Genomic DNA, 24,866 nt, shown 5'->3' on the forward strand with positions numbered 1-24,866 from the left:
CCTCTATCCTCCTCTCCATTCACCCCCCCTTGCCACCTCCCCTTCCCCACAGCACCTGTATATATGTATATATTTGTATGTATTTATTACTCTATTTATTTTACTTGTACATATCCTATTTATTTTGTTAATATGTTTTGTTTTATTCTCTGTCTCCCCCTTCTAGACTGTGAGCCCACTGTTGGGTAGGGACTGTATATGTTGCCAACTTGTACTTCCCAAGCGCTTAGTACAGTGCTCTGCACACAGTAAGCGCTCAATAAATACGATTGATTGATTTCCTTGGATGACCTTTTCTCCCGATGAGTTTCAGCCAGCGATAAGGGGAAGGGAGTTCTATCTTGAAACATCACCCTGGCCTTGGTATTTTTCTTGAACCGAAACTGAAGCTTCCACAAAACAAAGAATAGAAGTCACCAGGTGTAAAATGAAGATAAAATTATCGAAAATGTCTTTGCGATTTTAGGATCTGAAGGGAACCACCCAGGAATGCATAATTGTAACTCTGAAGAAAACTAACAGTGGGCAGAGAGGACAGGAGGTCAAGGGTTTGGTCTCACTCGGCCTTGCCTCGAATGAATTAGTGCTTAGGGGAGTAGCAGTGTGGTTCAGTGGAAAGAGCATGGGCTTTGGAGTCAGAGGTCATGGGTTCAAACCCCGGCTGCACCAATTGTCAGCTGTGTGACTTTGGGCAAGTCATTTCACTTCTCTGTGCCTCAGTTTCCTCATCTGTAAAATGGGGATTAAGAGCCCCCGTGGGACAACCTGATCACCTTGTAACCTCCCCAAAGCTTAGAACAGTGCTTTGCACATAGTAAGCGCTTAATAAATGCCATTAAAAACTGCCAATTTTTTTTCACTAGTTTCCCTGATTTGAATGAAGTAGCCTGTGACGTCTCCCATCCTGTTTCTCTCCTCATCTCATCCCCCTCCTTCCTCTCCCTCTCCATCCCCCCCCCCGCCTTGCCACCTCCCCTTCCCCACAGCACCTGTATACATGTATATATTTGTACGTATTTTTTACTCTATTTATTTATTTTACTTGTACATATCCTATTTATTTTATTTTGTTAATATGTTTTGTTTTGTTCTCTCTCCCCCTTCTAGACTGTGAGCCCACTGTTGGGTAGGGACTGTATATGTTGCCAACTTGTACTTCCCAAGCGCTTAGTACAGTGCTCTGCACACAGTAAGCACTCAATAAATACGATTGATTGATTGATTGATCTGCCACATCCAGCACTTTCACCCCAAGTAAGCGCTTATGTATTTTTTCTTTATACACTTTGACCTGCTCCTATCTGTAATTTATTTTTGGATCTGTCCCCATGGGTACATGGTAAAGCCCCCGAGGGCAGAGATCTTGTCAACTACTAGACACGAGAGGTGTAAAATATGTTCCGACCACGTTTCCCCACTCCTCAAGAACCTCCGGTGATCACCCATCCACCTCTGCATCAGACAGAAACTCCTCACGATCAGCTCTAAAGCGGTCAATCCCCTTGCCCCCTCCTACTTGGGGAAGCAGCCCGGTCTTTGGAGTCAGAGGTCATGGGTTCAAGTCCCGGCTCCGCCACTTGTCAGCTGTATGACTTTGGGCAAGTCACTTCACTTCTCTGGGCCTCAATTCCCTCATCTGTAAAATGGGGATTAAGACTGTGAGCCCCCCGTGGGACAACCTCATCACCTTGTAACCTCCCCAGCGCTTAGAACAGTGCTTTGCACATAGTAAGTGCTTAATAAATGCCATTATTATTATTATTATTACTTCTCCTCACTACTGTCCTACTCTGATTCTGAAGGCATTGACACCTGTCTACTTGTTTTGTTGTCTGTCTCCCCCTTGTAGACTGTGGGCCCGTTGTTGGGTAGGGACCGTCTCTATCTGTACTTCCCAAGCGCTTAGTACAGTGCTCTGCACAAAGTAAGCGCTCAAGAAATACGATTGAATGAATACTTCAACCCAGCCCTCACGCTCTGCCCTTCTAATGCCAACCTACTCACTATACCTCCATCTGGTCTATCTCGCCCACTCCCTGCCTCTGGCCTAGATCATCTGGTCTATCTCGCCCTCTTCATATCTGATAATTACTTTCCCAACTTTCAAAGCCTTACCGAAGGCACACCTCCTCTGTTATCGACAAGTAGGGTGCAAAATAGGTTAACGCGGTGTAAATCGGCCGCAGGGTTCTTGTACCCACGGTGGTGATGCAGATAGGAAAAATGACTCGGAGACATGAGTTCAGATAGAGCAGTAAAGAAGGAAAGTGGCTACCTGCCCCTTCACCTCCCGGGAGAGGTACGAGTGACAAGCAGCCCTGATCCCAATATCACTGTGTCTTTTATTGAGTTACAGCAACATGGGAGGGGGCATTTGGAAATTTCAGGAATTGGAACCGGCAGGATGGTACAAATTATCTTTGTTCTCCATTCCCACGCCTTGCACAGATAGGTAATAGGGATGTAAATTCTTGTGCTCTATGGCCTTGCATAGATAGGTAATAGGGATGCAAATTCTCTTCGGATGGGTGTTACTTGATGGCCTTGGCTTCTACAGACTTATTCTCTCAGCCTGCAGAAATGGAGGGTTACTGTCAGCATACACAAAATGGAGTCAGTCAAGTCAAGTCCGCTGTGGACAACACCTCCAAGGGGCTTTCCCTGACGAAGCCCGTGTATTTCCTCACTCCCACTCCCTTCTGCGTCACCCTGACTTGCTCCCTTTATTGACCCCTCCCTCATCCCCACAACACTTCTAATCGCACCCATAATTTATGTCTTTAGATTAATACCTGCCTCCCCCTCTATCAATCAATCGTATTTATTGAGTGCTTACTATGTGCAGAGCACTGTACTAAGCGCTTGGACTGTAAGTAAGCTCTAGACTGTAAGTAAGCTCGTTGTGGGCAGGGAATGTGTCTACCAACTCTGTTGTACTGTTTTGTTGTACTCTCCCAAGAGCTCAGTACAGCGCTCTGCAGTCGGTAAACAGTAAATGTTCAATAAATATGACTGATTGACTGACTGATTGATTGATTATAAGCTCGTCCTCTAGACTCAACTGGCCTCCTGGACCGTAAACTCGTCTTGGGCAGGGAAAGCGTCTGCTAATTCTGTTGCCCTCTCCCAAGGCGCTTAGTACAGTGCTCTGCACATAATCAGTGCTGAATAAAGAAGATTAATTGATCGACTGATTGATCGTAAGGCGGCCCCCTACACTGTAAACTCGTCATGGGCAGGGGAGGTGTCTGCTAATTCTGTTGCCCTTTCCCAAGCGCTTAGTACAGCGCTCTGCACATAATCAGTGCTGAATAAATATGATTGATTGACTGACATCTCTAGACCGTAAACTCATCACGGGCAGGGAAGGTGTCTGCTAATTCTGTTGTCCTCTCCCAAGCGCTTAGTACAGTGCCTCGGTGAGCGTTCAATACATCCTACTGATTGATGGATGGATTCATTCATGCAATTGTAATAATAATATTAATAATAATGATGGTATTTGTTAAGCGCTTACTATGTGCCAAGCACTGTTCTAAGCGCTGGGTGGGGGATAAAAGGTGATCAGGTTGTCCCACATGGGGTTCACAATCTTCACCCCCATTTTAGAGATGAGGGAACGGAGGCACAGAACAGTTAAGTGACTTGCCCAAAGTCACCCAGCTGACAATAATTTAATAATAATAATGACGGTATTTGTTAAGCACTTACTATGTCAAAGCACTGTTCTAAGCGCTGGGGAGGTTACGAGGTGATCAGGTTGTCCCACGTGGGGCTCACGGCCTTCATCCCCATTTTCCAGATGAGGGAACTGAGGCCCAGAGAAGTGAAGTGGCAAGCCCAAGGTCACCCAGCTGACAAGTACGTGGCTCAGTGGAAAGAGCCCGGGCTTTGGAGTCAGAGGTCATGGGTTCAAATCCTGACTCCGCCACTTGTCAGCTGTGTGACTCTGGGCAAGTCACTTCACTTCTCTGGGCCTCCGTGACCTCAGCTGGAAAATGGGTATTAACACTTTGACCCCCCGTGGGGCCACCTGATCACCTTGTAACCTCACCAACGCTTAGAACAGTGCTTTGCACATAGTAAGCGCTTAATAAATGCCATTATTATTATTATTATTATTAAGTGGCGGAGGCGGAATTGGACCCCAAGACCTGTGACTCCGCAGCCCGGGCTCTTCCCACGGAGCTTCCCAGAAGGGCTTCGTAGTTAGTGAGCGCTTACCGCGGGCAGAGCAGTGTGCTGAGCGCTCGGGAGAGGCCGAGGAAGAGAGACAGACGGTCGCTGCCCCCCTGGCTGAAGCCCTCGGACCCCGCAAACGGGCGGAGCGCAACGGCCAACGGCCAACGGCCCGGGGGGCCGCTCGGAGGCGGCGGCCGTTGGGGGGGAGGCCCCTTTAAGGCCGGGCAGGGCCCACAAAGCCCCCGGAGGACCCTCCCCACTGCAGATCCTTCCCCTCCTGCAGACCCTTTCCCCCTGCAGACCCCTTCCCCTCCTGCAGACCCTCCCCCCACAGACTCCTTCTCCCCCTGCAGACCCTCCCCCCTACAGACTCCTTCCCCCCTGCAGACCCCTTCCCCTCCTGCAGACCCCTTCTCCTCCTGCAGACCCTCCCCCCTACAGACTCCTTCCCTCCTTGCAGACCCCTTCCCCTCCTGCAGACCCTCCCCCCTACAGACTCCTTCCCTCCTTGCAGACCCCTTCCCCTCCTGCAGACCCCTTCCCCTCCTGCAGACCCTTTCCCCCTGCAGACCCCTTCCCCTCCTGCAGACCCTCCCCCCTGCAGATTTTTCTCCTTCTGCAAACCCTCCCTCCTGCAGACCTTTCCACCTGCAGCCCCTCCCCCTCCTGCAGACCCTTCACCCCCTGAAGCCCCTCCCTCCACCTCCTGCAGACCCCTCCCCTCTTGCAGACCGTCCCTCCTGAAACCCTTCACCCCCTGCAGACCCTCTCTCCTGCAGCCCTCCCCCCTAAAGACCCTCCCCCTCCTGCAGCCCTCCCCCTGCAAACCCCTCCCCCTGCAAACCCCTCCCCTCTGCAAACCCCTCCCCTCTGCAGGCCTTCCTCCTCCTCCTCCTCCTCCAGACCCCTCCCCTTGTAAACCCCTCCCCCTCAAGCCCTCCCCCCCCGCAGGCCCTCCTCCTCCTCCTCCTCCTCCTCCTCCTCCTCCTCCTGCAGACCCCTCCCCCCTACAGATCCTCCCCCTCCTGCAGAGGCCCCCCCCATAGGCCCTCCCCCCCTGCATCCTCCCCCCCCCCCCCCCTTGGGGGCAGGTGGCGCTCAGCGAGGCCGCGTTGTAGCCAGGTGGGCTGTCGGTTGTGCTTGTCCCGGCCTGGCCGGGGGGTGGGGGTGGGTCTGGGGGGCGAGATGGGGGACCCCGGCGTCCGGGCCTCCCGCCAGGTCGACCGGGCTAGGCCCGGCCCCGCCCACAATGACAGTCATAGTAGCATCTGTTAAACGCTTACTATGTGCCACGCACTGTACTAGGCTGGGATTAGAATCAGGCCCCCGCCCCCTTTCCCAGCCGGCTTCCCCCTCCTGCCCCTTCTCCTAATGTGGGAAGGAGGGCGGGAGCCCAGGATCCCAGCATCCCAGCCCTCCTCCCGCACCCGCAATTCCCAGCCAGGCCCGGCCCATTCCCAAAGGCCGAGCCCGGCCAACTGGATCTGATCCCGGCCTCTTCCCACCTCCTAGGAATTGCCCTGGGACCAGGGACACGAGAAGCAACCCTCTCCCTCCTAAGGAAAAGTTGCAGCTCCGAGGTATCCTTCTCCAACTTTCCTTTACGGGCATCTCCCTGGATTCTAGTTTGACTTGACTTCGACACCCTGCTCGCTTTGGGATGGACTGATGATCCCGGCCTCTTCCCACTTCCTAGGAATTGCGCTGGCACCAGGGAGAGGAAAAGCAACCCTCTCCCTCCTAAGGAAAAGTTACAGCTCCCAGGTATCTTTCTCCAACTTTCCTTTATGGGCATCTTCCAGGATTCTAGTTTGACTTTGACACCCTGCTTGCTTGGTAATGAATTGATCTATCATCTATTGCCGAATTGTACTTTCCAAGCGCTTAGTCCAGTGCTCTGCACACAGTAAGCGCTCAATAAATACGATTGAATGAATGAATCCTTGAAAGAATTCCACCCCCACCCCCCCCTTTTTTTTGGTTGGAATGGGGTACATTGTAATTCATTCCTTCATTCAGTCGTATTTATTGAGCGCTTACTGTGTGCAGAGCACTGGACTAAGCGCTTGTAATAATAATGATGGTATTTACTTGTAGTGTGGATGTGATTTGCAAGGTTCCTTTGAATTCTGAACTACATAGTGGTAGGGCAGTTAAAGTTATTGGACGTTTGGTAGCAGAAGTAGTAATGATGGTATTAGACTGCCTGCTGTTTGCAGGACACTGTATTTGGTGGAAAGGGAAAAATAATTTTTGATTGTGTGGTAAGAATCTAGGGGCCTTCAGGGTACTTTTAGTCTGTTGGTCCACTGACTTGGACAGGGGGAGTCAGTATAATGCAATAAATAATCAGGTGGAGAAATAATTTAATTCTTGTGATAAATTAGAGGTCTCCTATTCCGAGTGAAGGGTTTTTGTTTTTTTTTTTCTGTTCTTTTTCAGTGTGACTGCATTGACCATGCTGTCATTTTAACGTAAGTAACTCATAAGCTGGGAGTGAAGTGATGGGATCATCATGGTAGGCGGGGGAGAAATGTCATTTCTCGCCTCCCGTCCCAATGTTTCTTTGCTGAGAAAATCGTTTGTTGTGGTTAAGATGATGAGTCTCTTCTCAAATACCACCAAATGGGGTTTGCCAGTTGGTTTTGGTCCAATTTTTAGTGTGTAAAATCAGTACCCGTGTCTATGGAGATACGATCTAAGCAAGTCTGTGGACTATCTTTGGAATTCTAGGGGTTAATGCGTTGATTATTAGAGATGTCCTATTCCTCCTATTCAGCGAATGTTCAAATTGTGCCTCATTCTCTTTCTTCCGAAGATATCTGGTTAAAGCCCTGAATTACCCCCTTCAATTTGGCATAGCCAGTTGGAAATATTTCTGTTTATAAGAAGGTCAACTGACAAAAACAGGTTACTTATAAAAAGGTTTTATGTGCTTCATGCCCGAGAGTTTATGAAACTCCATCTTTAATAAATGGAGTTATTGTGTACTTTTAAATGATGTTTTGTGAAGAAGGAAAGTCAAAGAGAACGATAGTATTTTTGGAAAAGAATACGCACAGAGGGTAGCATTTTATATTTTCAAAGTGTTTTACAGTGAGAAGTGGCTTCAATATCCTACTTGTAAATAGGAAAATTTCTAGTTGGTGAAGCTTCTGAGTGCTCCTTAACTCGGCTAACTTTTGATGATAGCCCCACTGTCCGAACTTGTCCACATGTTTTGTTTTGTGGTCTGTTTCCCCCTTCTAGACTGTGAGCCCTTTGTTGGGTAGGGACGGTCTCTATAATGTTGCCAACTTGTACTTCCCAAGCGCTTAGTACAGTGCTCTCCTCCTCCCCCTCCTCCCCCTCCTCCCCCTCTCCACCCCCCACTTTACTTCCTTCCCCTCCCCACAGCACCTGTATATATGTATATATGTTTGTATGTATTTATTACTCTATTTTATTTGTACATATTTATTCTATTTATTTTATTTTGTTAATATGTTTTGTTTTGTTCTCTGTCTCCCCCTTCTAGACTGTGAGCCCACTGTTGGGTAGGGACCGTCTCTGTATGTTGCCAACTTGGACTTCCCAAGCGCTTAGTACAGTGCTCTCCTCCTCCCCTCCTCCCCCTCCCCATCCCTCCTGCCTTACCTCCTTCCCCTCTCCACAGCACCTGTATATATGCATATATGTTTGTACGTATTTATTACTCTATTTTATTTGTACATATTTATCCTATTTATTTTATTTTGTTAGTATGTTTTGTTTTGTTCTCTGTCTCCCCCTTCTAGATTGTGAGCCCACCGTTGGGTAGGGACCGTCTCTATATGTTGCCAACTTGTACTTCCCAAGTGCTTAGTACAGTGCTCTGCACACAGCAAGTGCTCAATAAATACGATTGAATGAATGAATGCTCTGCACACAGTAAGTGCTCAATAAATACGATTGAATGAACTTGGGTATTTTCATAATTCATCATCATCAATCGTATTTATTGAGCGCTTACTATGTGCAGAGCACTGTACTAAGCGCTTGGGAAGTACAAATTGGCAACATATAGAGACAGTCCCTACCCAATAGTGGGCTCACAGTCTAAATGGGGGAGACAGAGAACAAAACCAAACATACGAACAAAATAAAATAAATAGGATAGATATGTACAAGTAAAATAAATAAATAAATAGAGTAATAAATATGTACAAACATATATACATATATACAGGTGCTGTGGGGAAGGGAAGGAGGTAAATAGATAGAATAGATATGTACAAATAAAATAAATAAATAAATAGAGTAATAAATATGTACAAACATATATGCATATATACAGGTGCTGTGGGGGATGGAGAGGGGGACGAGGGGGAGAAGAAGGAAGGGGGATTATGTATATAATTATAATTATTATATTATTTATATTATATTATTATAATTAATATTATTATTAATCCTATATTACTATTAGGATTAATGTTTGACACAAAATCTAGACCTCATTACCCGAGTAGGTTGTCAGCGAACGAGACAACAACTCAAAAGGAACTTCTACTTGATAAAGGAATTTTAATGAGGAAGGGAAGCGGGTGAGAATTCATCACAGATCAGAGGGCCAACGTTGCATTTTGAGGTATGCGGGAGGGCCTGGTTCAGAGCTCCTGGAGGGTGGGTGGGCGCTGGCTTAAAAATGAGAAGGGAAAACACAACAGAGCGAGGCGGGGTGGGGAAAGGGGGAAACTATGTGCACATGTACACGTGGTGCCGGCAGAGGGATATGCTGACAGACACATGATACTAGGGTGAGTACACTCTCACTTGGTGCCAAGAATGACGTTGGGAGAGCAGGCATCTCAGCATGGGGCTGGGGGAGGATGTGCAGGCCATAGCGACGTCCCAGGAGATCTCACCCATATCAATCAATCAATCGTATTTATTGAGCGCTTACTGTGTACAGAGCACTGGACTAAGCACTTGGGAAGTACAAGTTGGCAACATATAGAGACAGTCCCTACCCAACAGTGGGCTCACAGTCTAAAAGACTCATATGAGCCCGGTTCGTTCATTCAGTCGTATTTATTGAGCGCTTACTGTGTGCAGAGCACTGTACTAAGCGCTTGGGAAGTACAGTTCGACAACAGAGACGGTCCCTACCCAACAACAGGCTCACAGTCTAGAAGGGGGAGACGGGGGAGACAAAACAAAACGAATAGACAGGCATCAATCATCATCCTGGTGTGGGGAGACACATAGACCTCCCTCCCACCTCCCCCAAACACACACACACACACCCACACACACGCACCCACACACACACACACACACACCCACACCCACACACCCACACACCCACACCCACACACACACACACACACACACACACACACACCCGGAGATATCAGGATTTGTACAGGGCCAAAGAGGGTGACAAAGAGGATCTGTGAACATTCAAGGCTGGGGTGAGAGATAAGTACCCTCTCATTCATTCATTGTCATATTTATTGAGCACTTACTGTGTCAGAGCACTGTACTAAGCACTTGGGAAGTACAAATCGTTGGTGGCATAGTGGTGAGCATAATCTGCTTTCCAAACAGTTGACCCGGGCTCGATTTCCAGCCAGTTCGATTCCCGGCCAACACAGCTACGTTTTAGAGAAGCAGCGTGGCTCAGTGGAAAGAGCCCGGGCTTGGGAATCAGAGGTCGTGGGTTCCAATGCCGGTTCCGCCACTTGTCAGCTGTGTGACTTTGGGCAAGTCACTTAATTTCTCTGTGCCTCAGTTCCCTCATCTGTAAAATGGGGATGAGGACTGTAAACCCCACATGGGACAACCTGGTTACCTTGTATCTCCCCCAGCGCTTAGAACAGTGCTTAGCACATAGTAAGCGCTTAACAAATACCATCATTATTATCATTATTACAAGTCGGCAACATACAGAGACGGTCCCTACCCAACAACGAGCCCACAGTCTAGAAGTGGGGAGACAGACAGCAAAACAAAACAAGCAGACAACCTCTCAGGGTTAGAGTTTCAGAAAAAGCAGCCCGCTAGATAATAAGGATGGTATTTGTTGAGCGCCTACTGTGTGCCGAGCACTGTTCTAAGAGCTGGGGTAGATGCAAGGTCATCAGGCTCACGGTCTTAATCCCCGTTTTCTTGGGACAGGACGGGGCTTGGACATCTATGACCTGCAGAGCCAGGATTGGGCAGGGGTTAGAGCATCTACTGTTGACTGGGTTGAGCAGGGCCCAAAGCAGCCATTCCCTGCCAAGGCTGGGGGGGTGGGGGGAGAGATCTCTGCTCCAGAGACCCGACAAGGCTCCAACTTTCCTGCCAGAGGGCTGGGGCGGAAAAGTGGCGGAGCTGGGATTAGAACCCACGTCGTCCGACTCCCATGCTCTTTCCACTAGGCCACATCTCTTCTGTAATGAACTCAGAATGCTGTTTCATTCAGTCGTATTTATTGAGGGCTTACTGTGTGCAGAGCACTGTACTTAGCTCTTGGGAAGTACAAATATATTACTCTATTTTACTTGTACATATTTACTATTCTATTTATTTTCTTAATGATGTGTGCATATAGCTTAATTCTATTTATTCTGATGACTTTGACACCTGTCTTCATGTTTTGTTTTGTTGTCTGTCTCCCCCTCTGGACTGTGAGCCCGTTGTTGGGTAGGGACCGTCTTTATATGTTGCCGACTTGTACTTCCCAAGCGCTTAGTACAATGCTCTGCACACAGTAAGTGCTCAATAAATACGATTGAATGAATGAATCGGCAACATATAGAGACAGCCCCTACCCAACAATGGGCTATTTCATTTTCTCATTCTGGAGCAATGTATTCAGAGCCCTGAGCCCTTCCCTGTCTTCTCCAGATAATAATAATAATGATGGTATTTGTTAAGCGCTTACTATGTGCAAAGCACTGTTCTAAGCACTGGGGAGGTTACAAGGTGATCAGGTTGTCCCACGGGGGAATCACAGTTTTAATCCCCATTTTGCAGATGAGGTTACTGAGGCGCAGAGAAGTGAAGTGACTTGCCCAAAGTCACACAGCTGCCAGTTGGCTGAGCCGGGATTTGAACTCTGACTCCAAAGCCCGTGATCTTTCCACTGAGCCACACTGCTTCTCTTTTTCTTCTCAGATACTTTTAGTCCCACGTGAAGCTGCTACCAAGAGACCTCTAGACCGTTTAGCTAGTGGTGGGCAGGCATAGTGGGCTGTTAGAGTGTTGTACTCTCCCAAGCGCTTAGTACAGTGCTCTGCACACAGTAAGCAATCAGTAAATACGATTGGCTGGCTGGGGAGAAGCTGGTGGCTTTGTCCCCATAGTCCCAATTATTATTATTATTATTATGGAATTTGTAAAAGCATTTACGTGCCTGGCACTGTACTAAGCGCTGGAGTGGATACAAGCAAATCTGTATGGATACAGCCCTTTCCACTGGGAGTTGACTTCCCTCTTCTCCCCAGCTTTGGCTCGGTTGTCTGAGATGACTGAGCTTTTTAGGAAGTTGTGAAGTCAGTGGAGAGAGGTTTCGAAGGGAACTACTCTGCTTTATGATCGTTAGACTACGCTAGTGTGAAGACATCAAGTAATGTGATTAATAATCTATTCAATGATTTAGCTGTCCCTGGCAGATTGGTATCAGTGTCTTCATTTCTTTACAGTAGGTAGTTGAAACTTAAAGTGAATTAGGTCACTTTTTTTTCTCACCTGAATGTCAGTTTCTTCCAAAAAATGAGCTCTAGAAAGGTTATGTTTGCTAGTATGTTTTTAGTAGTTAAAATAAGGTCACACTTGAAATAGGTTGTATTCTTCCTTTACTGTCCGTGGAGCCAATTTGGTGGATTTGTAATCTTGTTTCTTCGCGTTATGTAGAAGGACTTTGGCTGCAGGATTTCCAATTCAGATGGTTTTCTTTCGAGCAAGATTAGTTGTGAAAGAATCAGGCATTTTTATAATGTATCTTTTCTTAAACTCTAACATTTATGTGGTATAAGATTATTTCATTTTCTGATTACTGCTTAGTGAGGTGGATTTGTATGAGTTAGTAGGAATTTGAGTGTAGAGGACCATAATTATTGATAATGATGAAAAAATGTTGAGAATTTTCGTTAATTGTGTGTGAGGGTTTTCTTTATAATCCTAGGAACTCTTCCAAATGAAATTCATTTACTTCCGTGGTGTGCTAAAACCATGAGACTTTTGAAGTATTTTAGAAAATCCTCCTTTAAAATACTTGAGAGGATTTTAAATTATTTATTGTCTTGGGCCTCTATAAAGGACAAGGAAGATAAATTGAGCGATAGTACAGATAAAGAAATACAGCCAAGCAACACTTTAACTCTTTGTAGTTTTAGAGGGCAGAGTCTTTTGGCATAATCCTGCTTTAAAATAGGAAGGGCAATTTAAAAAGTCAAACAAAATTCTTAGTCTGTTTTCTTCAAGTTGGAAATCATTAATCTCAATTTCTCTTAACAGGTTGAATAAACATGGATGTATACAGCAAACTGATTACTGGTATTGTTATTGCCAGCGTTTTCCTATTTCAACTACTTTTCCATGTTTTCAGTCCTTGGTTTTCAAGAAAACTAACTCCAAGTTTTGACAATCTCAACCAAAAAAGGAAGATTGAATGGAACTCAAGGTAAACAATATTTTGATTTAAAATCAAGTCCTTATCATTTCCAATGGAAATACTGGGGATCACACACTACTGTAGAAAAGAGAAACAATTCTTAGTTTTCTTTAAAGTGTTAAGATTTACTTGAAATATATCATGTTTGCTTGGTGAAAAAGACTACTGGTTTGAATTCTCTTTCAAAATATGCCAGTTTGGAGCAATGCTCCTGTAAATGAGAAAGGGAAGAGGAGCTAGTCAGTTATGGGGCTTGGTTTTGGGCAGTCCAAGCTTTTTTAATTGGGAATAATACAGTTTTCACGCTAGTAGAACATCACTCTCTTAGTGTTCTTTCATTTAATCTTTAGCAAACTCTATGTCTAATCCTAGTATAAATTTGCATAGGGAGCTTATAGCCCCTTCAGTATTTTGCCTTATTTATTGCATAAATATAGAGATGGATTTTAAAATCTGAACTATAAACAAAAAGCTATATTTTTGAAACCTGTATATGTGTGTATATGTTTGTACATATTTATTACTCTATTTATTTATTTATTTTACTTGTACATATCTATTCTATTTATTTTATTTTGTTAGCATGTTTGGTTTTGTTCTCTGTCTCCCCCTTTTAGACTGTGAGCCCACTGTTGGGTAGGGACTGTCTCTATATGTTGCCAATTTGTACTTCCCAAGCACTTAGTACAGTGCTCTGCACACAGTAAGCGCTCAATAAATACGATTGATGATGATGATGATGATGAAACAAAGTATTTGCCCATTTTAATGAAAAATATGCCACAAGACGCAAGGAATGTTTCTGAAACTAGATGTATTATGGAAATTGACAAATCTGCATGACTGCAGTAAATCCAATCCAAAAGCCCACTTAGTTTTTAATTATTCTCTCCCCCAACCTCCTACTTGATAACTCAAATATGCATGAGCTGTACTTTTTTTTGTGGAATTTGTTAAATGCTTACTGTGTGCCAGACATTGGACTGAGTGCTGGGATAGCTATAAGCTACTCAGGTTCATTCGTTCATTCAATTGTATTTATTGAGTTCTTACTGTGTGCAGAGCACTGTACTAAGCGCTTGGGAAGTACAAGTTGGCAACATATAGAGACAATCCCTACCCAGCAACGGGCTCACAGCCTAGAAGGGGGAGACAGATAACAAAACAGGGTTAGATAATTATAATAATAATAATAATAATGGCATTTATTAAGCGCTTACTATGTGCAAAGCACTGTTCTAAGCACTGGAGAGGTTACAAGGTGATCAGGTTGTCCCACAGAGGGCTCACAGTCTTCATCCCCATTTTCCAGATGAGGTAACTGAGGCCCAGAGAAGTGAAGTGACTTGCCCAAAGTCACACAGCTGACAATTGGCGGAGCTGGGATTTGAACCCATGACCTCTGACTCCAAAGCCTGTGTGCTTTTCCACTGAACCACAATACAGTCCATGGCATAATGGTTAGAGCACAGGCCTGGGAGTCAGAAGGTCATGGGTTCTAATCCCGGCTGTGCCTCTTGTCTGCTGTGTGACCTTGGGCAAGTCACTTCACTTCTCTGGGCCTCGGTTTGCCTCATCTGTAAAATGGGGAATGAGACTGTGAGCGCCATTTGGGGCAGGGACTGTGTCCAACCCAATTTGCTTGTATAATAATGATGGCATTTATCAAGTGCTTACTATGTGCTAAGCACTGTTCTAAGTGCTGGAGAGGTTACAAGGTGATCAGGTTGTCCCACGGGGGGCTCACAGTCTTAATCCCCATTTTACAGGTGAGGTAACTGAGGCCCAGAGAAGTGAAATGACTTGCCCAAAGTCAGGCAGCTGACAATTGGCGGGAGCCGGGATTTGAACCCGTGACCTCTGACTCCAAAGCCCGGGCTCTTTTCCACTGAGCCACACTGCTTCTCTGTATTCATCCCAGTGCTTAGTACAGTGCCTGGCACAGAGTAAGTGCTTAACAAATATCACAATTATTATTATTATTATGTCCCACATGGGGTTCACAGTATGAATCCCCATTTTACAGGTGAGGTAACTGGGGTACAAAGAAGTGAAGTGACTTGCCCAAGGCCACACAGCAGACAAGTGGCAGAGCCAGGATTAGAACCCAGGTCCTTAGGCCTCCCAGGCCTGTGCTCTATCCACTAGACCACACTGCTTCTCATGCTCCTTTTTTAGTCAAGGGTTTATTGTGTGTGTGTGTGTGTGTGTGTGTGTGTGTGTATGAATTTTTGGTTTGCAGGTAGCAACTGATTAGATGCGTTTATAAAGTTGCCCGCAAGTCAGGAGATTTAAGAAAAAAAATCAAATAACCAGGATATTGGTTCACCAAGAACAAGGTGAATTTCGATAGAAGTATAAATCAATCAATAATATTTATTGAGCACTTGCATTGTGTAGAGCGCTGCTGTGCGCACATGGGGATGGAAAATTAGAAAATAATCAAGAGAAGATAGGCAGTGACTGGATAGGCACAAATCTAGACAAAAAGGTAGGGGTCATATTGGACCTCATTCTGAAAATGAATCAACAATACAGGATCATTTGGGCATATCATAATAATAATAACGATGGCATTTGTTTAGCGCTTACTATGTGCAAAGCACTGTTCTAAGCGCTGGGAGGATACAAGGTGATCACATTGTCCCACTTGGGGCTTCACAGTCTTAATCCCCATTTTACAGATGAGGTAACTGAGACTCAGAGAAGTTAGGTGACTTGCCCAAGGTCACACAGCAGACATGTGGGGGAGCCGGGTTTAGAACCCATGACCTCTGACTCCCAAGCCCGGGTTTTTTCCACTGAGACACGCTGCTTCTTTAAAGAATAGTGTGGCCTGTTATGGGAAGCAGCCAGTGGATAGAGCACAGGCCTGGGAATCAGAAGGATCTGGGTTCTAGTCCCTGCTCCACCACTTGTCTGCTGTGTGACCGTGGGCAAGTCACTTCACTTCTCTGTGCCTCAGTTTCCTCATCTGTAAAATGGGGATCAAGACCCTGAACCCCTTGTAAAACATGGGCTGTGTCCAACCTGATTACCTTGTATCTACCCCAGCACTTAGAAAAACACCTGGAATATAGTAAGCTCTTAACAAATATCATTTACAGGAAAAAAAAAAGGTTAGGCTATTCATTCCTGTATTTTACATGTCACATTCACTGCACCCTGTCAAATTATTGTTTTTCTATTTACCACATTTGAAAATTTAGGGGCTTCTAATATCAACACATTACAAAAGCTGTGCGTTAATCTCAGATAGCTAGATTTATATTAAGTAAGTAATAAAAACCTGTGACGTTATCTCCTATATTTGTATCTTCTGGGAGTTTGATGGGTTGGTCAGTGTTTTGTGTTTCTTTGCAAGAATGGACTAAAGAGTGGTAAATAGGATTATTCACTCTAGAACTGAGAAAGATGAGGAGTTACTCTTAATCGCCCAGATACCTGAAGATGAAGATTATTATATGGAGGCTGGTAGCCAGTTATTTTTAGGCTAGAACAAGAGGAAATTGGCTTGCTTTGTGACCACAAGAAGAAGATGATTTAGGCTAATGTTGCTAAATGTCTTGGCAGTAAGGCTGGCTAATCATTGGAACAAACTATCAATATCAAGGGAGAAGCAGCATGGCTCAGTGGAAAGAGCCCGGGCTTTGGAGTCAGAGGTCATGGGTTTGAATCCCGGCTCTGCCAATTGTCAGCTGTGTGACTTTGGGCAAGTCACTTAACTTCTCTGGGCCTCAGTTCCCTCCTCTGTAAAATGGGGATTAAGACCGTGAGCCCCCCGTGGAACAACGTGATCGCCTTGTAACCTCCCCAGCACTAGAACAGTGCTTTGCACATAGTAAGCGCTTAATAAATGCCATTATTATTATTATTATTAAGGGAGGTGATTAACTTCTAGGGAGGTCTTTAAAAATAGAATATATATGAGAGGACACAATAATAATAATGGTATTTGTTAAGCGCTTACTATGTGCAAAGCACTGTTCTAAGGGCTGGGGAGGCTACAAGGTGATCAGGTTGTCCCATGGGGAGCTCACAGTTTTAATTCCCATTTTACAGATGAGGTAACCGAGGCACAGAGAAGTTAAATGACTTGCCTAAAGTCACACAGCTGGCAATTGGCGGAGCCAGGATTTGAACCCATGCCCGGGCTTGGGAGTCAGGGGACATGCGTTCTAAACCCAGCTCCGCCACTTGTCTGCTGTGTGACCTTGGGCAAGCCACTTCACTTCTCTGTGCCTCAGTTACCTCATCTGTAAAAATGGGGATTAAGACTGTGAGCCTCATGTGGGACAACCTGATTACTCTGTATCTACTCCGGCGCTTAGAACAGAGCTTCGCACATAGTAAATGGTTAACAAATGCCATTATTATTATTATTGTTAGATGATATTTTGGGGTCCCCTGTAGTTTCAAGGGATCACTTTCCTGTGGAGGGGGTTGATGAGTGATATTTACAAATACTTTGACTGTAAAGAAATTAGTATAGTGAACCCCTGAGGGTAAATGAGGCTAATGAGTTTCTCTAGTTTTTTTTGTTTTGATTTGTTTAGTGACTGTGAAAGATAAAGTTTAGTTTGGAGCCATTAGAAGACACAGATCAGGAAACGGTCCTTCTCCTCACCCTAATCTCTCATATTTTTTCCTACTCTGCCGAAGAATACATTCATGCTTTAGGAAAATTGTAAACCATATCCTTAATATAAATTGTAGAGTGAGGATGAAGGTCTGTGAAAAAGTTAATAATGTATAATCTTGCACACCACCTTTCCTTAAACAGCACATCAGACTATTGATCAGTTATTACTTTTTTTGTCTTGTTTTTTTAACATGAGAGAGTAGGATTTCTAGGTTTAATGTTTCTCCAAAACATGAATGCTGATAGTTCAATTGAAGACAAAAATTGCCACCTTTATTAAAGTGCTATTACAAATTGGTGTGCATGTTTTTTCTTTGTCATAACATGATTGTTTTGTGTTTGACTCTTTGGCTCTGTTTCTTTTTAAAACTCTTGCAGTCCTACCTAGATAGTCAAGTGTAGGAAATATTAAATCTATGTTTAACTTTGTATTACTCTGGATGGGTAATATTACAGAAAAATCTCTGGAATCTTTAGAGTTAAATGCTATTTAAGGAGAGAGAGAGAGACAGTTGTTAAATTATTCAGTTGCATTCCCAACTACTAGTTTATGTAACACATTCTTAATCTTAGATTGACTTTTGAAAAGGTTCATGAATGATCATTTGTGTAAAAAGAAAAAAAATTAATAACATAATCCCACCACTCGTTGGATTAAATATCACAAGGGTGAGTGCACTGTGGGAAGCGAATCTCAGGTGACTTCGCTGTAGTTGTGGGTTTTGCCAGAACAGGGATATAGGATCCCAGGGTCCAGGCTGCTGTGAGATGCTATATTGCTAATATATAAAAGCATTAGATAATATGAAAATTGAAATCCATAGTATAAAGCTGTTTGACCATTCGGGAAATATATTTCTGTGCCTATGTTTGGTGATTCTCATTCAAGCATCTGAAAAAGCTTTATAAACATATTTTATGGTATGGGTTAAGCACTTACTATGGACCGGGCACTGTACTATATGCCGGGGAAGGTACAAGCTAATCAGGTTAGACACATTCCCTGTCCCACATGGGGCTCACAGTCTTATTTTTAGAGATGAAGTAACCGAGGTACAAAGTGAAGTGACTTGCCCAAGGTCACACAGCACACAAGTGGCGGAGCCGGGATTGTCCTACTGACTTCCATGCCTGTGCTCTATCTACTAGGCCATGCTGTTTCTCTTGGGGAATACTGGGGGAATCCCAACATTAAGACTTTGTGCTATTTCCATCTCACTGGGGATCCGTGTCGGCACAGTTCTGATACAGAGTACTCAGAGCAGGGGACTGATTGTTACCTATCTCTTTGCTCCAAATGCAATCGATCAATTAATCGGTGTTATTTTTTTAAGCATTTTCCATGTGCAGAGCACTTTACCAAATGCTTGGGAGAGTACAATACTGAAGAGTTGGTGGGCGTGATACCTACCTTGAGCTGTTGGTCTAGTGGGGGAGAGACTTTGATTCTTATTCTCTGTCGCTTCTCCTAGCTGACATTTATTTTAATAACTGTAGGGGTCGAGGGGCTAGTATCAAAGTGTTTGAGGGAAACAGACCCGAGTGTATAGGAACTGGAGTTCTCCTAGGCCCTATCTCTTGGATCATAGTGGGAATCTAAGGGTTCTCATGCTTCTTAATAGCAGTGCTAGATTCAGAGAAAGAAACCCTTCCCTGAATCCCTGTTCTCCTCTCCCTACATAATTGCTGTCTTCATAATTCCACACCCTGGGTGTCTTTAAAAAGAAAAAAAAATAGGGTAGTGTTGACGGTAAGAGTCACTGATAATTGGATCAGAATATTTTTCAAGTGATGGAAATAAAGGCCTGAGTGTTCCTGTCCAAAATAACATGGTGAGTGTTGCCAGAATTGGGAAAATTGCAGTTGAATGTTTTAGCCATCAGGAAAACTGTGTGTGTGTGCGTGTGTGTGCGCGCGCACACGTGTGCGTGTGTGTAGGTCTATAATGCTATATTATTATTCAAATGGCTCGACATTACCTTTGTGTATTTCTAATTCATTCAAAAGGATGGTGACATATTATAACAGTCTGAAATTCCTATTTCATTTCAGGGTAGTGTCCACATTCCATGCTTTGGTGGTTGGTTTTTTTTGCCTGTATATTTTAGTTTTTGATGAACCTACTAAGGCCGATCCACTTTGGTAAGATGAAAAACTTATTTCTCTAAATAGCCGATTGACTTTTAGTTTTTGAATTTGAATATTCTTTCTTCCTTCAAAATGAAAAGGACTGAGTCTGAATGACCCAACGATTTAGAGAGGATACATTTATTTTGTCAGAGTGAGAATACAGTTAAAGGGGAAAACTATTTGATGTGTGAATTTGGTGAAACCAAGAGCTAATTAACGAGCAAATCCTACCACTTCCTATTAGGAGCAGGATAATTATCTTTATCTTGTTTTTCTTTAAGAGTTTGGAAAATTTTCTTGAGGTAAGACTGAAGACATCATACAAATTTTTTACTACTAGCTTGACTTTGGGTCTTAGAAAAACTAGGATCTAGGTGTGCTGTTTTTCATCAAGATGAAACAGGGTTTAGGGGTCAAATAATAAAGCTCATCATTATCGACACGTCACTGAGCGCTCATGGTTTCGTTCCTGCTCTTAAGCTTTCAGTTGAATGGGGAAGACGTACTTGGGAGATGACAGACATACATTTAAGTAAGAGTAAGTGAACTCAGATAATAGCAAACACAGGTGAATACATAATTTATGTATTTAAGTACTGTTTTTACATGACTGTGGAGTGTTGACTAGAAGAGGTGGTTAGGAAAAGTGCCCAAACTGGGCTGCCAACTAGCAGGGTGTGAGATAGTCAAACTGACAGACAACTTGTAGATGCAGAGATCAGGATAATTGGAGTTTGTATTGGGTGAACTTTGAGAACTCAATTTACATAAGTAAATGTCACGCAACTTTAGTCATTATTATGGTTAAGCAGTACTGGGGTGCCTTACTGGCCTTTCAGGTCACACAAGCAATCAAAGGTGAATTTCACCATCAGTAGTACCACCTTTTGATTAACAAGGGCAACTCCGTATTTGAGAAAGCTGTCCTAAAATGGTAAGATTATTTCTATTTGATCCTCTCAAAACAATCAGCAATTGTCTTAGGATCCTGGTTAATCATAAAAAAAAGTTCTGTTATGTAAGAGAAGTAAATGCCTCATGGATTTAATAGTGCATTCATGAATAATGTGGAACTACAGTTATCAAGAGAGCAAATATAAACTATATTTCAGCCAGGGTCTCCCAGAAACTTAGAATTATGCCATGGTGAGACATCATATCCATGCTTACGAGCATCTTCCACTGAAGATGTTCTTCTCACTGGTATGGAAGGTGGAAAACTTTAAAGTGTAATAAGAAAACATTAAAACGGGTGTTCAGTGAAGTCTTAAAAAAACCTGTGTCCCAGGAGATTAAATCTTGATAGTAAAGACTAAAACTATTTTATTTATGTTTACAGGGGTGATCCTTCAGTTGTAAAACTGAATATTGCTATGACCTCAGGCTACCTCATTTCTGGTAATTATAAATGAATGTTTAGTCACCTGTGATGACATGATCATATTTTGGGTCACGGTGGAAGGGGATTAAGAAGCAGCGTGGCTCAGTTGAAAGAGCACGGGCTTAGGAGTCCGAGGTCATGGGTTCAAACATGGGTTCAGGTGTGACTTTGGGCAAGTCACTTCACTTCTCTGTACCTCAGTTACCTCATCGTAAAATGGGGGTTAAGATTGTGAGCCCCACATGGGACAACCTGATCACCTTGTATCCTTCCCAGCACTTAGTAAGTGCTTAACAAATACCAAAATTATTATTATTAAGGCAAGCTGAAGCAGGGCTTCCCAGGCACAACACCCAAGTGCATAACGAACATTCCTCCAACCTCACCTGTCTTCGCCAAGGCGGACGGGGCTGCTATCGCCATTCATGTGTTGGCAGCCCAGACTGGGTGCCGGAGGTCACTACCGTGACTAAAAAGATATCATGGCTTTGTTTAGGAGGCTGCTAGGAAAGTGGAGGGCTCCCTAGCTGGGGTTTGGTTCAGTGGTGGTGGTTGCAGAGGAGGAGGAAGAGGAGGTGACTGTGCAAATCCCTCCATGGAGTCTTTTCAAGTGGTGAGTTGGGATCCCCAACATTGTCATCCTTCTGCCTAATGCGGGATGACGCTATTCATCCATGGGTTAGCGACAAATGGGAAGTTGTATACACTGGTTCGCCTACAGTGCAAGGGTCACGTTCTTGCAAAACCCAGCGTTAAGGAACATTGACGCAGTGGAACGTACCAGGTCTGTGTTTATTTTGACCTAGTGACAACCTGCTCGCTCTTTCAAAGCATTTCCTCATTTCTTAACCGCTCTCTGGCCAAAAAAACCTGTTCTAGCCAAAACACAAAGTAAAATCCCGTGTCACGGCAGATCCGAGTGTAGGTTTTGGCGTAATTCCTGCATGCCATAGGTTCGGTAAAACCTGTTCTAGCCAAAACACAAAGTAAAATCCCATATCACGGCAGATCCGACTGTAGGTTTTGGCTTAATTCCTGCATGCCATAGTTTTGGTATAAATTATGGGATTTATTTTTAGTCAGTCTAGCTATGAATTGGCTAAAATTTCTCTAGCTTGCTCTTGTTCTTCTCACTGATGTGGAAGGTGAGAGAATTCTGGACATTGCTAGCGAGAAGGACTCTTCTCTCAACTTCCCCTAGGCCACAAAGTACTTTTTAATTTTTTTAAATGGTATTTGTTAAACGCTTATCGGGTCAAGTACTCTTCTCAGTGGTGGAGTAGATACAGATTTATCGGATTGGACCCACTCCCTTTCCCAGATGAAGCTCATAATCTAAATCGAAGGAAGGAGGATTTAATCCCCATTTTACAGATGAGGTATCTGAGGTATCTGAGGAACAGAGAAGTTAGGTCACACAGCAAGAGATTGGCAGAGCTGGGATTAGAACCCAGGTCCTCCAACTCCCAGGCTCTTTCCAGTGCTCTGTACTTCACCACATTTCTTATTTAAATTTCTTGGAAGAAGAGTCATAGCATTAGTTATTAAAGTCCCAGTAGTTTTTAAGGTAAACGTCATTAAATGATGAAAAATCTCTTTTTGAAAAAAGTTCTTCATCTCAGTTACATCATTTTCTCAAGCTTTTATTTTCCTTTCGATTTGAATCCAAAGCAGTAACTAGGCCTCCTTCTCTGTCTTAGACAATTTAAGCACAGTGTTAGCTGAAAACGATATGGGTTTAATAACTATTCAGTCATTTGCAATGGTTTGTTTTCTAGCCCTGTTTCTCATAACTAGTTCTGTGTAATAATGAAAATTGTGTCTGTCGGGGACAATGGTCTTTACATTATCAATGAAAATATGATCTCTAACTTGATTTTTTTTCTAATTACAGATTTGTTGCTTTTAATTTTCTACTGGAAGGCTATTGGTGATAAATTTTATGTATTTCATCATGTTGCAGCTCTATATGCTTACTACTTTGTACTGGTGAGTGCCATATTTTTGCAGCAGCCTAACAAGCAGACAAGATCGGGAATAGTGACTAAGGGTGAACAATGGTCTAAACATATATCTCAAACAAACAAAAAAAACCCCCTCACTGCCCCAATCACGAATTAATCTCGGTGATATTTATTTTCCAAAGTTTCTTCACGTATGTCTGCATTCGTATGCCCGTGTTATAACAATACTCGCATTTATATATGCACTCATTTTTTTTTTCCAAGTGCTTTACCATGAGTTTTTCACTTGCCCTCAAAATTCCTATGAGAATAACAGGGGTCAGGTATTATCTTCCACCGTCTTACAAATGAAGACATTTTATCCCAGTGAAATTAGGTAAACTATCCAAGTCGGATAGTTGGAAAACTAGGTCTCCTGCATTCATTTACACATTGCACTATGTGTGCTTATATGAAATCTGAGAGAGCAGCTTCAAAAGTGATTGATTAGCCCGTGCTAAGTTATTCTCTTCATCTCATTACCTCGTTGAAGTAATGAAGCATCCCAGCGTGTAGCTTCCTATCAAATAAGCCCTTTCTTGTCTTTTGTAGACTCCTAAGAGTCAGTCAGGAAGTTTAAGACTTAAATGAGAATGAAAATCTCAGGGCAGCACTTGGTTTCTTTTTTGTAGGCTTCAACATTCTTATTTAGAATAATCGTATGAGAACTAGGGTGGCAAAGCAAACTAACTTAAAATTTGGGACAAAGGGAATGTAATGATTTAAGAGCCTGTAGAGACTGATAAGACCCTTCTGTGGATAGTGGTTGGGGAGGGGGGTAGTGAGCGGTATTCCTTCAATCGTACTTATCGAGCGCTTACTGTGTGCAAAGCACGGTGTTAAGTACTTGGGAGAGTACAATATAACGATAAACAGACACATTCCCTGCCCACAAGCTTACAGTCTAGAAGGGGAGACAGACATTAATGTTCATAGATGAGTAATTAAATAGAAGAGGTCTAGGTGAGGGACAGTATTCCAGATCTCTTAGGTTGTTGCTGGGGCCATGAAACCTTTAAGCGACGTGGCCCTGAAAGTCCATGGACTTTAAGGTTCAGGGCTTGAAGACCGCACTTGGGGAATGTACGTGGCTTCCATTGTGCATCCTGTAGCTCCGGAATTGTCAGTCTTGGATATCTGGGACATATATCCAAGTCAGTCTTGGATATCTGGGACATATATCCAAGGTTGATTCCCTGAGCCCCTAGAGAAGCAGCGTGGCTCAGTGGAAAGAGCACAGGCTTTGGAGTTCGAATGGTCATGGGTTCGAATCCCGGCTCCGCCACATGTCTGCTGTGTGACCTTGGGCAAGTCACTTACCTTCTCTGAGCCTCAGTTCCCTCATCTGTAAAATGGGGATTAAAACTGTAAGCCCCACATGGGACAACCTGATCACCCTGTATCCCCCCAGCGCTTAGAGCAGTGTTTTGCACATAGTAAGCGCTTAACAAATGCCATCATCATCATTATTATTATTATTATTATTAGGAAATGGCCTGAGGAGTAATGGTGTTGAAATCTGCCCTTGAGGACTTGTTGAACTCATTCTACTCGTGTTGTCCAATAATAATAATAATAATAATTGTTATTGTTATTATTATTATTATGGTATTTGTTAAGCGCTTACTATGTGCGAAGCACTGTTCTAAGCACTGGGGGATACAAGGTGATGAGGTTGTCTCACAGGCTCACAGTCTTAATCCCCATTTTACAGATGAGGTAACTGAGGCACAGAGAAGTTAAGTGGCTTGCCCAAGGTCACACAGCTGAGAAGTGGTGGAGCTGGGATTCGAACCCATGACCTCTGACTCCCAAGTCCGGTCTCTTTCCACTGAGCCACGCAATCGGTCATCATTAGTTCATCAGATCTTAAACCCCACCTAATAAAGACACAGAGCAGTTAAG

At 43.8% G+C, this 24,866-nt stretch overlaps 1 protein-coding gene across 7 annotated transcripts in view; it reads left to right on the plus strand.

Moving 5' to 3' along the window:
- The first annotated feature begins 5,281 nt into the window (after positions 1–5,281).
- Positions 5,282–24,866, plus strand: part of TLCD4 (TLC domain containing 4) — a 61,320-nt gene continuing 41,735 nt past the window's right edge. Inside the window, exons 1-8 of one of the 7 annotated variants that reach the window (XM_038745132.1) lie at positions 5,582–5,762; positions 5,879–5,946; positions 6,625–6,656; positions 8,630–8,791; positions 12,649–12,814; positions 19,500–19,589; positions 20,917–20,975; positions 22,853–22,947. In XM_038745132.1, coding sequence (XP_038601060.1) covers positions 12,660–12,814; positions 19,500–19,589; positions 20,917–20,975; positions 22,853–22,947 — 399 coding nt within the window. In that variant the 5' untranslated portion in view covers positions 5,582–5,762; positions 5,879–5,946; positions 6,625–6,656; positions 8,630–8,791; positions 12,649–12,659. Of the gene's footprint in view, positions 5,305–5,581; positions 5,947–6,624; positions 6,657–8,629; positions 8,792–12,648; positions 12,815–19,499; positions 19,590–20,916; positions 20,976–22,852; positions 22,948–24,866 lie in introns of those variants that run through there. The other 6 variants (XM_038745128.1, XM_038745127.1, XM_038745129.1 and 3 more) reach the window with 6 other exon arrangements.

This window comes from Tachyglossus aculeatus, chromosome 4 (assembly GCF_015852505.1).
Source record: "Tachyglossus aculeatus isolate mTacAcu1 chromosome 4, mTacAcu1.pri, whole genome shotgun sequence".
NCBI lineage: Eukaryota > Metazoa > Chordata > Mammalia > Monotremata > Tachyglossidae > Tachyglossus > Tachyglossus aculeatus.